General features: G+C 43.1%; 2 protein-coding genes across 2 annotated transcripts in view; both read left to right on the forward strand.

The window, feature by feature from the left end:
- LOC143767631 (uncharacterized) overlaps positions 1-18,362 on the forward strand; it is an 850,082-nt gene that overhangs the window by 39,821 nt on the left and 791,899 nt on the right. The window lies entirely within an intron of this gene.
- The window catches only part of LOC143767067 (uncharacterized), a 96,307-nt gene continuing 78,772 nt past the window's right edge, over positions 828-18,362 (forward strand). The window contains exons 1-2 of the mRNA XM_077255089.1: positions 828-851; positions 3,616-3,739. Coding sequence (XP_077111204.1) covers positions 828-851; positions 3,616-3,739 — 148 coding nt within the window. The remainder of the gene's footprint in view (positions 852-3,615; positions 3,740-18,362) is intronic.

Genomic DNA, 18,362 nt, shown 5'->3' on the forward strand with positions numbered 1-18,362 from the left:
TCACAGCACAAGTCAAATATCAGGTGCAATAGAATCGATCTACCTCTCCCTTACCATTTTCAAAAGATGGGGCATAGCATTGCACACTTAAAATTCCAGGTAATAGAGCAGATTGATCCATGTAGAAGGGGCCAGAATAGGGATAAGATTTTAAAGAAAAGGGAACCCTACTGGATTTTTACGCTACAGACCTTGGAACCCAAAGGACTCAATAGCGATTATGATACCTCGAGCTTCCTGTGAGGACTGTCCTCTTGGTAACGTGGGCTAAATTTTGGTTACACTTGACTCTTTTTTATTCAGGATTGGACACACCATGTTTTGGATATTCCTTATGGTCTTTAGTTTCTCATGTTTGACAACTATGGACCATTTTTGTGATTGTAATATTATGACAATTTAATATGTCTGTTCTCCATTGGTATAGCATATTTATAATAACTCAGTTTCCTTTTTATTCCTTGTAGAATCATTGACCTCTCCTACTGTCTTCTACCTGTCTTCTACTGTGCACCCCTCTACTATCTATGGTATAGTGTAAGTTCACAACTCCTCTAATATTTTCATACTTTGGCTATTCTTTTACATTTGCAGGGCTTTAACATCTACAATGCCAATCAAAAAAGCAGTCCACACCCATTCATATGTTAATAACCTGTAGGACACACTGTTATATTATTGATCACTTTATAACAGCAGCAAGCAATGACACTCCTTTCTTGGTTATATATAACCCTCCTTTTATTGGGCCTGCTCTGATCTCTGGGTCTCGTCACATCAACACATCCTCTTCACAGAGGAGGACACTACTCCATCACGTGTTCGCGATGACGAGATCTGATCACGTGACAGTGAGTCTTCCGGCACCCTGCTCTTCTTAAACCAGAAGAGCACGCCACGTACACAGCGCTTACCCTCCTCAACTTCGGTCGCTCACCACTGCTCGTGGACGCACACAGGATTCGCTGCAGCATCCAGGTAATTATATGGGAGTACACTCCTTGATCCCACTGAGTCATTTTTCCGTCCAGGGGCCCCCACCTCATTTCGCTATAGCATAGTAACATAGTTAGTAAGGCCGAAAAAAGACATTTGTCCATCCAGTTCAGCCTATATTCCATCATAATAAATCCCCAGATCTACGTCCTTCTACAGAACCTAATAATTGTATGATACAATATTGTTCTGTTCCAGGAAGACATCCAGGCCTCTCTTGAACCCCTCGACTGAGTTCGCCATCACCACCTCCTCAGGCAAGCAATTCCAGATTCTCACTGCCCTAACAGTAAAGAATCCTCTTCTATGTTGGTGGAAAAACCTTCTCTCCCCCAGACGCAAAGAATGCCCCCTGGAGCCTGTCACCTTCCTTGGTATAAACAGATCCTCAGCGAGATATTTGTATTGTCCCCTTATATACTTATACATGGTTATTAGATCGCCCCTCAGTCGTCTTTTTTCTAGACTAAATAATCCTAATTTCGCTAATCTATCTGGGTATTGTAGTTCTCCCATCCCCTTTATTAATTTTGTTGCCCTCCTTTGTACTCTCTCTAGTTCCATTATATCCTTCCTGAGCACCGGTGCCCAAAACTGGACACAGTACTCCATGTGCGGTCTAACTAGGGATTTGTACAGAGGCAGTATAATGCTCTCATCATGTGTATCCAGACCTCTTTTAATGCACCCCATGATCCTGTTTGCCTTGGCAGCTGCTGCCTGGCACTGGCTGCTCCAGGTAAGTTTATCATTAACTAGGCTCCCCAAGTTAATGGCAGCATTTATTATGGCCATTAACTGGACTTAGCAACAACTCTCCCTTTGTCCCTCTTATAATTTCAACGCTGTACTGGTTTACGCTCTCAGATTTCCCACAGGAGCATATAACTAATGTCCTCGTTTTTCAGGTGTCTTTTATAATATGTGTGCTATGACCAGAATAATATGATCCACACCACAATGTGCTGCCTTTTTGATTAATCAATATATTATTCAAATTCCCTAGGCATTTTGAAATCCCTGTTGGATCTACATATGGCAGGACATTGGTATTCTCCACTATACCAGGTCTTTTTCGATTATTTTCTTCAGGCACTTAAACGTTGGAGCACTTGTACCTTTAATATTATAATACTGAGTCTTTCCCGTTGTTTGTAGCTCAGTTTTATCCCCTCTTTTTTTCAACCGATCTGACCACTCCTCATCTTGAATTCACAACCAGCCTACAGCACACTCCATCAATTAGGATTACTTTTGCCACTGGGAACATTTTCCACGATTGCCCTCACTTGCCTGATCTCTTATGACAAGTCAAAGGTTTCTGTTTTTGTAGTGTTTAAATATGCGCTGTTGAGATGTGCAATATTTTGATTTTTTTCCCTCTTATGCTCATACATATATGTATTTTTTGTTTTGTTAGTAACTTGTTCTGATGAAGGTCCGGATGTGGACCGAAAACATTCAACCAAACTAATTGCTTTATGGATGCATAATAAAAATAAATAAATTTCACGCTACATCACTGAGTGCCAGGTTTTTTCTATCTTTGGATATTTTTGGGCTGGACACCCTGCTTGTGCACTTCCCATCCTCCATTGTATGAGTGCCGTGTTTCAATACTTCTACCTGATAGAAGATTACAGTGTTGGGAAGACGGGAAACCTTCATATAGACGGCCGGTGGTGATGGAGTCAGTGACGGACTCTGGACAAATCTGTTCCTAGAGCCGCAGTAGAAGATGAAGATGTCGTCCTCATCATTAAGTAGTTATTTCTCCTGTCACGTGTAATGAATATCTCCTGCAGTATTGCTAATGGCGATTCCAGTGTCGGTAAATGAGACGAGAATTAGCGTTATGGAAGATTAGTCTATGAGGAACGTATTCAGCTGCCGACTCCGAGGAAGAAACTGCTTGTTGTCTGTGGCCTAAATATATAGGTTTTATTAGTAGATGTCAGGGAAGAAAACTAAATACTGTAAAATAATAAATCTCCTCATATGTTCCCCTTATTATCTCCAGTAATTGTATTATTACACAGGATTTTTATGATGTTACATTGGCTCATCTTCTCATTCAGGTCTCTACAATATCGGATCCTCTCAGTGAAGATCTTCTATATAAGAAAATGTTCCTGATTTACCCATCATTGATGGATATGGACAGAGACAAGATGGCGGAGAAGATATTACACCTCACCCTAGAGATCCTCTTCCGGCTTACTGGAGAGGTGAGAGATTCTGATGACGTCACATTACATCATTCTTATCTATGGGAATAACAGATGGACAGAACTGGAGAGGTGAGGACTCTGGAAATGTCTGTAGTGAGATTTATTAATGTGTCTCTCCATAACCAGGATTACAGAGTAGTGAAGAAGACCTCTAGTGGTTGCAGTCAGGACCCTGTGTCTGAGGGATTGGGAAGATCCCTGAGCCCAATCACGGGGCCTCCATCTCACCTCCAAATACATGAGGACATTAATGACCAGAAGATCCTGGAACTCATCTACAAGATGAATGAGCTGCTGACCGGAGAGGTGACACTGCTGGGAATGCTGGGACATTATACAGTAATGCTATGAAGTGATCGGGGAATGACGGTATCATTGTATGTATCAGGTTCCTGTAAGGTGTCAGGATGTCGCTGTCTATTTCTCCATGGAGGAGTGGGAGTATTTAGAAGGACACAAAGATCTGTACAAAGGCGTCATGATGGAGGTTCCCCAGCCCCTCACATCACCAGGTAATAGACAAAGTGAAATTACAGCGTACATAGAATGTGCTGATAAGTTAGAAAATCACTTCTAGAAAAATATTATGTTGGGCCTGTAAGAGAAAGTGGAGGGTAATGATGCTGTTGGCTCCCTAAAGCCCTGATATATTGTTAGATGAATCTTCCTTCTCTTCCTTCATGAGTTGGCATGGCTCGAGCTCTGGTTTCATGTATTTACTCCACCTCATAAATTTCATTATGTTTTTGATCCTAAAGAATTCAGATTACTGCACAATCTCTCCTGAAATGGAGGGCGCTAATACTTTCTCTACCTTTACATAGCTAAATAGTTACAAAGTGAAACACAGGTTGATCTCACTAAAATTTTATAACACCAGCTTGAACAATTGATTTTAAAATCCCAAAAGTTGACCTACTAAAATACATATTCAGTAAATGCACTCAATACTTGGTCGGGGCTCCTTTGGCATCAATTACTGCTTCAAAGCGGGGTGGCATGGAGGTGATCAGCCTGTGGCACTGCTGAGATGTTATGGAAGCCCAGTTTGCTTTGATAGGTGCCTTCAGCTCATCTGCATTGTGGGGTCTGGTGTCTCTCATCTTCATCATCACAATACCCCACAGATTCTCTATGGGTTAAGGTCAGGAGAGTTTGCTCTCCAATCAAGCCCAGTGATACTGTTGTTTTTAAACCACGTATTGGTACTTTTGGCAGTGTGGACAGGTGCCAGCTGCTGGAGAATGAAATTTCCATCTCCAAAAAGCATGCCGGCAGAGGGAAGCGTGAAGTGCTTTAAAATTTCCTGTAGATATATTAAACCCATCCGATGCCCATGTCAGCAGTGACAGTGTCATAGATGAGCATTGTGCAGGAAAGGGGCTCCCTGTGTGCTTCCATCAGGACAACACGATGCGATCGCGTTGTCCTGATGGTCTCCATGAAGACCCCCAGCCGCAAGATGGCCGCAGGGTCCTGCAGGGAATGAGGCTTGTGCACGCCTGCTGAGAGCAGGCGCTGACATGCATAATTCCCTGCCTGTCTGATGTTGATGTGATACTCTGCAGTGCAGAGTATCAGATCAGCAATCTGACACCATACAGTGATGTCCCAGGATGGGACAATGTAAAAAGAAAAATATTAAGTGTAAAAATATATTTTTTTTAAATTCCCCAAGCAAGGAAAAACCATCAAAAATATATATTATTTTTCAGATAAATAAATATTTATGTAAATAAAAAATAAACAATAAAAGTACACATATTTGGTATCCCCACATCCGTAATGTCCCACTAGTTAATGGCTTCAGTGAACACCGTAAAAAAATAAATAAAAAACTAGGCAAAAATCAATGCTTTCTCACCATACTGCCGAACAAAAAGTGCAATAAAACGTGATCTAAAAGACCAATGGAAATTAAAATGGTACTGCTGAAAACGTCATCTTGTCCTGCCATATAGCTCCATCAGCAGAAAAATAAAAAAGTTATAGCTCTCAGAATAAAGCGATGCAAAAATAATAATTTTTTTCTATAAAATAGTTTTTATTGTGTAAAAGCGCCAAAACATAAAAAAAAAAAATAAACTGGGTATCGTTATAATCGTACTGACCTGAAGAATACAGCTATCTTACAAATTACACCACAGGCGGAATGGTTTAAAACACAATCCATACAGCAATTCTTGAATTGATGTTTTTTGTTCATTTTGTCTCCCAAAAATCGGAATAGAAAACAATAAAAAATGTCAAATGCCAGAAAATGGTAGCAGGTCAGCTGGTCCTGCAAAAAAAAACAAGTCATAACATGACTGTCAGCTAAAATATGGAAAAATTATAGCTCTGAAAATTGGTTGCTGAAAAAACTAGTTTTCACAATAAAAAGCATCTTTTAGTGTGAAACAGCAGAAAAACACAAAAACCTGATATACAGTTAGGTCCAGAAATATTTGGACAGAGACAACATTTTTCTCATTTTGGTTATAGACATTACCACAATTTAATTTTAAACAAAACAATTCAGATGCAGTTGAAGTTCAGACTTTCAGCTTTCATTTGAGGGTATCCACATTAAAATTGTATGAAGGGTTTAGGAGTTTCAGCTCCTTAACATGTGCCACCCTGTTTTTTTAAGGGACCAAAAGTAATTGGACAGATTCAATAATTTTAAATAAAATGTTCATTTCTAGTACTTGGTTGAAAACCCTTTGTTGGCAATGACTGCCTGAAGTCTTGAACTCATGGACATCACCAGATGCTGTGTTTCCTCCTTTTTGATGCTCTGCCAGGCCTTCACTGCGGTGGTTTTCAGTTGCTGTTTGTTTGTGGGCCTTTCTGTCTGAAGTTTAATCTTTAACAAGTGAAATGCATGCTCAATTGGGTTGAGATCAGGTGACTGACTTGGCCATTCAAGAATATTCCACTTCTTTGCTTTAATAGACTCCTGGGTTGCTTTGGCTTCATGTTTTGGTCATTGTCCATCTGTAGTATGAAACGACGACCAATCAGTTTTGCTGCATTTGGCTGGATCTGAGCACACAGTATGGCTCTGAATACCTCAGAATTCATTTGGCTGCTTCTGTCCTGTGTCACATCATCAATAAACACTAGTCACCCAGTGCCACTGGCAGCCATGCATGGCCAAGCCATCACACTGCCTCCACCGTGTTTTACAGATGATGTGGTATGCTTTGGATCATGAGCTGTACCAAGCCTTCGCCATACTTTTCTCTTTCCATCATTCTGGTAGAGTGTTCTTCACTTGGTTGGCTGTTGTGAAGGGGTTTCTCTTCACCATGGAGGTTATTCTGCGATCACCCACCACTGTTGTCTTCCGTGGGCGCCCAGGTCTTTTTGCATTGATGAGTTCACCAGTGCTTTCTTTCCTTCTCAGGATGTACCCAACTGTAGATTTTGCCACTCCGAATATTGTAGCAATTTCTCGGATGGGTTTTTTCTCTGTTTTCACAGCTTAAGAATGGCTTGTTTCACCTTCATGGAGAGCACTTTTGACTGCATGTTTACTTCATAGGAAAACCTTCCAAATGCAAGCACCACACCTCAAATCAACTCCAGGCCTTTTATCTGCTTAGTTGAGAATGACATAATGAAGGGATTGCCCACACCTGTCCATGAAATAGCCTTGGAGTCAATTGTCCAATTACTTTTGGTCCCTTGAAAAAACAGGGTGGCACAGGTTAAGGAGCTGAAACTCCTAAACTCTTCATCCAATTTTAATATGGATACCCTCAAATGAAAGCTGAAAGTCTGAACTTCAACTGCATCTGAATTGTTTTGTTTAAAATTAAATTGTGGTAATGTCTATAACCAAAATGAGAAAAATGTTGTCTCTGTCCAAATATTTCTGGACCTAACTGTAAATCGGGTATTGCTGTAATCGCACCAACCCGAAGAATAAACTCACCTATTCACTTATACCGCACGCGGAAATGCGTAAAAAATGAAACTAATTCTTCACCTGCTGTTGTATGTTTTTTTTATTCTGCCTCCTAAAGATCGCAGATTGCAATAAGTTTCGGCGCACATTTATCATGCGCTCTGCGCTGAGCGCTTGCACTGGGGTCTCCATGTAAATTTCTGAAATGCGCGATACAGACGGAATCCCTGGCAGAAAATTCCCTATAATGAGGCTGATGGAGGCACTGTGGACTGTGATCCAGCGGTGTCTGTCTTTTTAGAATTGTATAAAAGTGCCATCAGCCAGTTTTGTGCACTTCTGAAAAGAAAGACATCACTGAACATAGGCCAGACGGAATCCAGAGTAACTCTGCTGCCTCATTATAGTGAATGGATCCATTGGGGGTTTCATCTGTCATGTCACTCAGAGATTTAGATCTAAACCCCCATGTAAGTGCTCAGCGTAGTGCGCAGGATGTTATGTAAAGTGTTAAAGAAGAAAATGTCCAGCTTCACCGAATCTGTGAAAAAAGTTTTCTTTATTCACAAACTTAAATATGGAGGATACAAACTTCAGCAGATCTTGTTGTCATGATTAAGGGAGCTTAGTCTCCAGAAACGCGTTAAGATTTGTACCCATATGGTTTGTGCTGAAGTTTGTATCCTCCATATTTAAGTTTGTGAATAAAGAAAACTTTTCTTCACAGATTCGGTGAAGCTGGACATTTTTTCTTTAACATTTTACATAACATTTATGATCACATTTATCCTGCGCGCTACGCTGAGCACTTACATGGGCGATTACATCTAAATCTCTGAGTGACATGACAGATGAAACCCCCGATGGTTCCATTCACATTATGAAACAGTGGTTCTCCTAAGCTGTTGTAGCCTATGCTGTGAGTGGATGGGCTGCAAAGAATTATGACGCACCGCAATACCCCTGTCATAAGATGTACAAGAGGGCCTCCTGAAAAAGTGTTGCATTGAATGCAAGGCCTGCCCTGCTGCCAATTCATATGCACCTCAATAAACCTTTGAACCCACATAGTGGATGGGCCCATGAAAATCCACTTCACAATATACATTTTGTGCTCCATACTCCTTTGTTTTATACATTGGCAGGAAGGTGAGCCCTGCTGCATAGTCATATGCACCCCATTATGCCTTGGAACCCACATACTGGATGGGCCCATGAAAATCCACTTCACAATATGCATTTTGTGCTCCCGTACTCCTTTGTTTTATACGTTGGCAGGAAGGCGAGCCCTGCTGCATAGTCAGTCATATGCACCCCATTAGGCCTTGGAACCCACATACTGGATGGGCCCAGGAAAATTCACTCGTATTTTTTAATGGTATGATGGTTCCCTCTTTGCACAATTATTTACAGGAGAATTTGGCAATTTTATTTGACATGTTTTTAACACTAAGGTTCAGATACAGCTTTAAAAAGGCTAATACTTGCAATATAAGGCAATTTTATTGCAAACTACAAAATTCAAGGAATAGTATGATTGAATAGTGTGAGTGCATACACTTTTTTTATGTGTTAACATACAAAAGGTAATAAGTACATATAAGGATTAAATCAATATAGTGATTACGTATATAGAAATAAGCAAAGGGTTGAAGGTCAACCAGCCTCTTAGAAAAAAAGGGAGGTACCCACAAATTCAAAGATAAATAGCACACAGTGGCATTGCTATCATGAGGCAAGTTGAATACTGTGCCTCAAGCAGCAGAGCATTCCTAAAGACAGGGGGCGGCAGAGCGGCAGTCAGAAGTTAGAACACATGGTGCCGACTCTCCCTGCAATCCCTGCTCTGACACTTGTTGACAGTGCAGTGTTACAAACAAGGTAATGTGCGGCGTGCCCAGCGGCAGGTGAGGTGACTCACCGTTACCACTTGGCCCGGGCTGAGGTGCAGAGGTGCCCTGTCTCCTCCTGACGACCTGCTGGTTGCTCCGGCAGCAGTAAGTATAAAAAACATCATTCCCCACCCCCCACATGCTAGTGATGTGTCGTTTGTGAACGAGCCCATACAAAGAGCCGGCTCCCTGCTGTGAATAAAAGGAGTTGGCTCTGCAGCATGACTGAGCTGAGTTTTTTTTTTTTGCTTTCTTGGCTGGTGCCTGCAGCTTATCAGACTGTGACTCATTTGGGAGGAGAGAAGTACTGTAGCTGTGGACTGTTTGTGAGCACTAGAGAAATGGTGCAGACAAGCACATGCACAGCCTGGACAGGGTGGATGGGAAAAGAAAGTAAAGGGCTTCCTATTGTTAACCCTTAAGTGCCCCCAGACTTCAAGCATTAGGGTATGTTTCCACTTTCAGGAAATGCTGCGTGTTTGACGCTGCGTAGAGCCGCAGCGTCAAACACGCAGCATCCAGATGTTACAGCATAGTGGAGGGGATTTCATGAAATCCCGTCTCCACTATGCAGTAAAACATGCAGGCGGCAGACCCGCGGAAACGGACATGCGGCGCGTCTTTTCAGAAAGCAGCATGTCTGTTTACAATGCAGCGATGCTCTGTCACCACGCCGTAAATGTACCATAGACTATCATTAGATGCGATAAAATCGCATCTAATGATTAGTCACATGCGTAGAAACTGCGTAAATGCAGCTTACTACGCATGTCTGCCGGCTCACCTGTCCCGCCGCCGGAAGTCCCTCGTCCACTGCAGTTCTCGCGATAACTTATTGCGAGAACTGCTGTGCACGTGACCGGGACTTATCTCCGGTCACTAGTCTGGTTTTCGCAAACAGCTGATCAGCTGATTGTGAGAACGCTGTAGTGTACGTGATCGCTGGAGAGTTATCTCCGGCGATCATCTGCAGGTTCTGCTACATCTAGATGTCAGGCATCCAGGTGTAGCAGAGCCGGACCCGTCTACACTGTGTGCACATACTCCACACAACATACAACATACAACATACACCATGCAACAACATGCGGCGACATGCGACAAGCTGCGATGACATGCGACAACATGCGACATGCAACATGCACTTTTAAATAGGAATATATTTTACATATGCGTCAGGTTAGGTGAGTAAAGAGTAAACCAGATTTATTTGTACTGATTTTACGTGTGTGTGGGGGGGGTGTCATTCTGCAGTTCGCCTCAGGCAGCAGAAAGGCTAGGTTCACCCCTGATAGCACACTAAGGGGACCTAAAACATAACATTTAATATATCTATTAAAATGACATGACACGATATACAAAGACAAACATGTGTATTACCAACAGTTGGTCAAAAAATTATCTAATAATTAAAAGAAATCAGAGTAATGGTACTCCAAGCAGAATAATGCTCTCAAATTCACAACTGCTTATTCAGCTAGCATGTCTGTACCTTTATACTATGTGGAGTTTCTAAAACAACACTTCCTGAGATGGTTCAAGAGGAAGAACCGTGCTTTCCCCAGCAAGATCATTTTCATGCATGATAATGCACCGTCTCATGCTGCAAAAAACACATCTGCATCTCTGGCTGCTATGGGCATAAAAGAGGACAAACTTATGGTGTGGCCACCATCTTCTCCTGACCTCACCCCATTGAGAACCTCTGGAGCATCATCAAAAGGAGTGTCTATGATGGCGGGAGGCAGTTCACACCTAAGCAACAGCTCTGGGAGGGTATTCTGTCCACATGCAAAACAATTGAAGCAGAAACCATCCAAAAACTGACAAATTCAATGGACGAGAGAGTTCAGAAGCTTCTTTTGAACAAGGGGTCCTATGTGCAAATGTAACATCACCTAGAATAAAGTTTTCACTTGAAAACTGTTTGATTTCATTTTGTAATAAGCTGATAATGCTTATAACTTCACAATTGACCATTTTTTTGTTCAAAATTAAAAAAAAGGTTGAAAACTCTGCTGTGCATAATAATTTGGAACATGCATTTTGAGTGTTTATTTTTTTTTTAAAAGATACTGTTTTCATAGGCAGTTTGTTCCAAAACATTGCAATTATACTAGAATAGTAGATGACCGGAAAATAACAATGACTGCAATTCAGATAGGTAATTTAGAGAAAATATGAGGAAATGTTATTTGCATAATAATTTGGAACACAGTGTATGTGAATACTTATGATGGCTGAGTATTCCATCATTAAGACCACTACTTGACCGTCCTATCCCCCGATGATTTCCTTTTCTGGAAAGAAACGCGTAGGGAGGTGGTTCTGAATAGGAAAAGGTCTATGGAGTTATGCATCAATTTGTTGGATCATTGATTGACTGAATAGGGGAGTGCATCCTTCATGTGGCATCTTCATAAACGGGTGAGATTGCTCCATATTATTCAGTCTCTGTATTGTCTTTTGCAAGCATAGTGATCATCAGTGGTACTGATTTGTTTCACAAACTTTAAGCAAAAGTATAATGGTACAGGCAGCAGCGTTGCTATATATAATTTTTCACCCACTCTGCTGAGTTTGGATAGACATGCTAGCTGAATAAGCAGTTGTGAATTTGAGAGCATTATTCTGCTTGGAGTACCATCTTTTATGCCCATCGCAGCCAGAGATGCAGATGTGTTTTTTGCAGCATGAGACGGTGCATTATCATGCATGAAAATGATCTTGCTGCGGAAAGCACGGTTCTTCCTCTTGAACCATCTCAGGAAGTGTTGTTTTAGAAACTCCACATAGTATAAAGGTACAGACATGCTAGCTGAATAAGCAGTTGTGAATTTGAGAGCATTATTCTGCTTGGAGTACCATTACTCTGATTTCTTTTAATTATTAGATAATTGTTTGACCAACTGTTGGTAATACACATGTTTATCTTTGTATGTTGTGTCATGTCATTTTGATAGATATATTAAATGTTAGGTTTTAGGTCCCCTTAGTGTGCTATTTATCTTTGATTATGTATATATGAAGATTAACTACATACAGTATACTTATATCATCACAAAAAGGCTTTTAAACATCATCCGTCTGGAATATCAAAGAAGCAACACCAAGACAGAGAACCCCTGTGAGATTACCTACACTGCATGGGCATCCCCAATTGTGCAGGTATCAGCACACTGTACATGCACAGGTACCCCAGTTTTGGCATCTGTCTTAGTCACGTTCCTCTGGTCTTATATAGTGAGTAACACTATGTAGTAACTCTAGTTTCACCCACACCTTCAAGTGGCCATTTTTCAAGGTTGGATGAAACTGAGATATCCAGGAGTCATCAGGCGAGGGGACATAAACCCCTAGAAAATAAAAGCCACAAGGATTTAGATCAAACCACCACCGGCATAGTTTCAGTAAACCTTAATGTTTTACAATGACAAACAGCAAACATATAGAGGCTTAGAACTGTTTGTGAAGTGAATAAACAAACATTTATCAAGATTGTGTCACTATGAGCATTGTCTGTCACATCTCTAAATGTTTTACAAGAAATAAAGCTATGTGATTGTCTGAATGCATTCGGTATACAGTATTTCAATCTTGTTTACAAATCGCCATTTTTATATTCTCCATTTGTACATTTGTGGCAGACAAAGTTAAGGCTCGCAAGGAGAGAAACTAATATAGTGGACAAAGCTATATTTTTATATTTATTATATTTTTATAATGAACTACTGAGGCAAAGTAACAGCATTGCTTTATCAAATTTATATGAAGTGTATTGTGTCCAATGTTAGCAACCAGGCAACACAATAATGAGTTTTTCAAGTAAGCTCTTTAAGGTACACAAATGTTATGAAGTGTTTGCCAACAAGGATGTGGTTTCACCAATGTGGGGAGCCTTTTTGTAAAAATAGACTAGTGCCATCACAGCCCCCCTTGACAAAACTTCACCGGCCTATAACAGTACAAAGCACGTTCACCCTGGTGATCTGGCGGCAGTTAAACAAGAGACATTGCAGGAGACAGAGTAAATAAGTAGGCTCAATTGAATGCCATGCCAAATTCCCCAATGTGGGGTCCTTTTTGGACTGATTAAAATAGTGCCGTCACAGCCCCCTAGCCCTAAATTCACTGTACTGACCACGTTCACCCTGTTGATCTACTGGCAGGAACAGGACAGATTGCAGGAGACCCAGTTAAGAAGTAGGCCCAAAGTAATGTCATGCCCAATTCCCCTTTTTTTAAATAAAAGATTGGTATGACAGCCCCCTTGGCCAAAATGCACCGTACAGAGCATGTTCACCCTGGTGATCTAGTGGCAGGTACAGGACAGATTACAGGAGACCGAGTTAAGAAATAGGCCCAATGGAATGCCATGCCCAATTGCCCAATGTGGTGTCCTTTTGGACTTAAAAATATAGTGCCATCACAGCCCACTTGCCCAAAATTCACTGGCCTATAACAGTACAGGCCATGTTGACCCTGTTCATCTAGTGTCAGTTAAATGACACATTGCAGAACACAGACTTAAGAAGTAGGCCCAATGTAATGTAATGCCCAATTCCCCAATGTGGGGTCCTGTTTTCACAAAATTAAATAGTGCCTTCACAGCCCCGTGCCCAAAAATCACCGGCCTATAACAGTACTGAGCACATGCACCCTGGTCATCTAGTGTCAGTTAAAGGACACATTGCAGGAGACAGACTTAAGAAGTAGACCTAATGTAATGTAATGCCTAATTCCCCAATGTGGGGTCCTATTTTTACAAAATTAAATAGTGCCTTCACAACCCCCGTGCCCAAAAATCACTGGCCTATAACAGTACAGAGCACATTCACCCTGGTCATCTAGTGTTTCTGGAAGAGGATAAGGAGGAGGAGAACAACAAATAGACCAAATGTGGACGCGTATACCCATGTGGTTGTGAAGAGTTGCATGAGAATACACCTCCCCAAAAGAGAGAATGTATTTGAGGTTATGTTTCGCTGGTTTCACTTGGTGGTTTACAGAAGTCTTTCCCATTCCAGGCCTTGTTCATTTTTATAAGAGTCAGCCTGCCAGCATTTTCAGTTGACAGGCGGATGCGCTTATCTGTGATAATTCCACCAGCGGTACTAAAAACCCGCTCTGCCAGAACGCTAGCAGCAGGGCAGGCCAGGACCTCCAAGGTGTAGAGAGCCAGTGCATGCAACATGTCCAGCTTGGATACCCAATAATTAAAAGGCACACAGGAATTACAGAGGACTTTTGAACGATCTGCACGGTACTCTCTCACCATCTTCCCAAACATTGCACTTCTTGTAACAGCACCCCTTGCCTCTGTGCCGCCACGATGGGAGGGTCTGAGAAAACTCCCAGAATTGGCCATTGTTCCCCTGCCTGAGCTGGATTGCACTTCTGTCTCTCTCGCTTGGACTCCTTGGTTGTACAACCAACTCTGACATCTGCTGCCAGCGTTTTTACATGGGAATTTTCTAAGTAATTCCGCTACAAGGGCCCTGTGGTACTGCAACATTTTTGTACACCTCTCTGCCTCAGGCAGAAGAGATTGAAAGTTCTCCTTGTAGCGTGGGTCTAGAAGTGTCACCAACCAGTAATCACCCAAAATTTTGATAATCCGAGGGTCACGTGAAATGCAGTGCAACATAAAGTCAGCCATGCATGCCAGACAGCTAACAGGCAAGACTTCCGTGTCCTCACCAACAGGATGACTGACCATGCTGTCCTCCTATTCCTCATCCTCATCCTCCTCCTCCCTGTCCTCAGGCCATCCCCGCTGAACAGAAGCTAATACAGATGTGTTTGTAGTACCGTCTATAGCACATGAAAGTAGCTCTTTTTCTTCCTCCTCATTGCCTACCAATCCACGTTGAGAAGACATGAGGCTGGGCTGAGTGTAGTCCCCCTGTATGTTTCCTTGCTCCATGTCCTAGTGCTCCGGCTGCAATGCATACTCTTTGATCATGAGCAGAGAGGTTTTCAGAATGCTGAGAAGCGGGATGGTGATGCTAATTATGGCATCATCGCCGCTCACCATCTTGGTGCAGTCCTCAAAGTTTTGGAGGATGTTATATATGTCTGACATCCATGTCCACTCCTGAGGTCTTATGTGTGGAGTCTGACTCGAAATTAGACAGCCTTGTTGATGTTGGTAGTTAACAATAGCCCTCTTCTGCTCACAAATCCTTTACAACATATGCAGCGTAGAGTTCCAGCGCGTGGGGACAACACACAACAGTCGGTGAGCTGGAAAATGAAAATGCTGCTGAAGCACGGGATGGGCTTCTGAAGCTTTAGCTGACTTTCTAAAATGGGCAGACAGACGGTGTACTTTCACTAGCAGATCCAGCAGCTCCGGGTAGCTTTTCAGAAAATGTTGAACCACGAGGTTAAGCACATGGGCCAAGCAAGGTACGTGAGTGAGCTCACCTTGCCTAAGAGCCACCACCAGGTTACAGCCATTGTCACCATGACCTGGCTGCAGGTTCAGCAGTATCATCCAAACATCTGACTGCTCTTTCAGAGCTGTCCACAACTCTTCTGCAGGAGGTGATGCAGGAGCTGTAGACTGTGGGGGCAACCTGATTGATGTAGGGCCAGCAATCTTCGGCGTGGGGAGGATGTGTTCCATCCCAAGGTCTGACAGGGTCCCGGCTTCCACTATGTTAACCCAGTGTGCCATCATTGAGATGTACTGTCCCTGCCCACAAGCACTTGTCCACGTGTCCGTGGTTAGGTGGACTTTCCCTGTAACAGCACTGTTGAGGGCACTGGTAATGTTGTGGGACACATGCTGGTGTAATGCTGGTATGGCACACCGGGAGAAATGGGGAAATGGTGACTGGGGACCGAGTAACTTGGGGTGGCCGCCGCCATCAGGTTGCGGAAAGCTTCCATCTCAACAAGCCTAAAAGGCAGCATTTCTAGCGCAAGCAGAAGAGAAATATTAGAAGTGAGGACTGTGGCCTGTGGGGCGTTGGCGGGATATTAACGTTTGCGTTACAAAGACTGGGTTATAGACAACTGAACGCTGTGCTGGGACAAGAACATAGACTGGCTTGCTGATGGTGCTGCTTGACTGAGGGCTACAACAGGTGCAGGGCTAGAGGCATCTTCACATGCACGATGTACTGGGGATTGGCTTCTATGCAAAATAGTGGAAGAAGTAAGTAGTGGTATGATCAGCAGGCAGTGGTCCTGGAGCCTGGGGTTCGGCCCACAAAGTCGGGTGCTTTGCTTGCATGTGCCTGATCATGCTGATGGTGGTCAGGCTGGTTGTTTTGCTACCCCTGCTGATGCGGGCATGGCAAGTGCTGGAAATGGCCTGTTTGGGGTTATCGGCAGATTCTTTAAAAAATAACCAGACTCGGGAAGATCTAACAGTTGGAATGGCAACTTCCCTCATGTTGGTGTTACTGGGAACGGATGCATGCCTTCTGTCTGTGGCCACCACACTGCTTCTTCCTGCCTGTTGGCGGGATATGCCTCCTTCCCCATTTGTGCTGCTGTCCTCGCTATGCATGTCCTCCTGCCAGGTTGGGTCAGTTACTATGTCCTCCACCACCTCGTCGTCCACATCTGCACCCTGCTCCTCCTCCTGACTTTCTAGCAATTGTTTCTCATCATCGTCCACCTCTTGTGACACTTTCACACCATCACCTTCATGTGACCAGGGCTGGTCAAAGCTTTGGGCAGCTCTACATGCGATCTCATCTTTCCCCACTTCAAGTTGACCGCCAGGATTTCTGAATCTTTAAATGGAAAACTGAACAGCTCTTCAGAGTGTTCAAGTGTGGGATCAGTTGTCTCAGGGCACTCGGCATGGTGGGAGGAAGGAGGATCAGGGTTAGGAATATCCTGGCCACACTCATGGCTACTCAGACTTGACCGTGTGGAAGACAAGGTGGTGGAGGTGGATAAGTGACTGGAAGCATTATCCGGTATAAAACCATCAACCGTTTCACACTGCTCTAGCTTCAATAGTGGTGCGCTGCGGTCCCCTAGAAACTGGGACAGGAAGGTCGAGTGAGAACATGTGGGTCTTTGTTGTTGCCCACTTTCACCTTGGCCACGGCCTCGTCCTCTGGATGCACCATCAGCATCACATCCACTTCCCCGTCCCTTGCCCCTTGCCTTAACCATTTTAAATGGACTACTGCACTATTTCAAATGCTCAACACAAATGTCTTTATTAGTAGCGAAATAATATCTGATCAGTATGTCTGCAAATCTACGATTTTTCAAACCCAAACACCAGGCAGGCCTCAGCCTGACCTAACAGACTGTATTCAATTTTGGGGGCCCTTTTTTAAGTTAATTTATGCAAAATAGTGCTGTATATAATTTAAGTATAAGACAGCCAAAAAATAAGTACAGCGGCCTACAATGCCCAAACTTGGAGCAGAGATACCGTATATACTCGAGTATAAGCCGACCCGAGTATAAACCGACCCCCCTAATTTTGCCACAAAAAACTGGGAAAACTTATTGACTCGAGTATAAGCCTAGGGTGGAAAATGCAGCAGCTACCGGTGAATTTCAAAAATAAAAATAGATGCTCCATACCGTTCATTATGGCCCCATAGCTGTGCCATATAGTGCTCTGCACCATTCATTATTGCCCTATAGCTGTACCATAGAAAGCTGTGCCATATAGTGCTCTGCACCGTTCATTATTGCCCCATAGCTGTGCCATATAGTGCTCTGCACCGTTCATTATTGCCCCATAGCTGTGCCATATAGTGCTCTGCACCGTTCATTATTGCCCCATAGCTGTGCCATATAGTGCTCTGCACCGTTCATTATTGCCCCATAGCTGTGCCATATAGTGCTCTGCACCGTTCATTATTGCCCCATAGCTGTGCCATATAGTGCTCTGCACCGTTCATTATTGCCCCATAGCTGTGCCATATAGTGCTCTGCACCGTTCATTATTGCCCCATAGCTGTGCCATATAGTGCTCTGCACCATGCATTATTGCCCCATAGCTTTGCCATATAGTGCTCTGCACCGTTCACTATTGCCCCATAGCTGTGCCATATAGTGCTCTGCACTGTTCATTATTGCCCCATAGCTGTGCCATATAGTGCTCTGCACCGTTCATTATTGCCCCATAGCTGTGCCATATAGTGCTCTGCACCGTTCATTATTGCCCCATAGCTTTGCCATATAGTGCTCTGCACCGTTCACTATTGCCCCATAGCTGTGCCATATAGTGCTCTGCACCGTTCATTATTGCCCCATAGCTGTGCCATATAGTGCTCTGCACTGTTCATTATTGCCCCATAGCTGTGCCATATAGTGCTCTGCACCGTTCATTATTGCCCCATAGCTGTGCCATATAGTGCT

Source organism: Ranitomeya variabilis, chromosome 4 (genome assembly GCF_051348905.1).
Source record: "Ranitomeya variabilis isolate aRanVar5 chromosome 4, aRanVar5.hap1, whole genome shotgun sequence".
Taxonomy (NCBI): Eukaryota; Metazoa; Chordata; class Amphibia; order Anura; family Dendrobatidae; genus Ranitomeya; species Ranitomeya variabilis.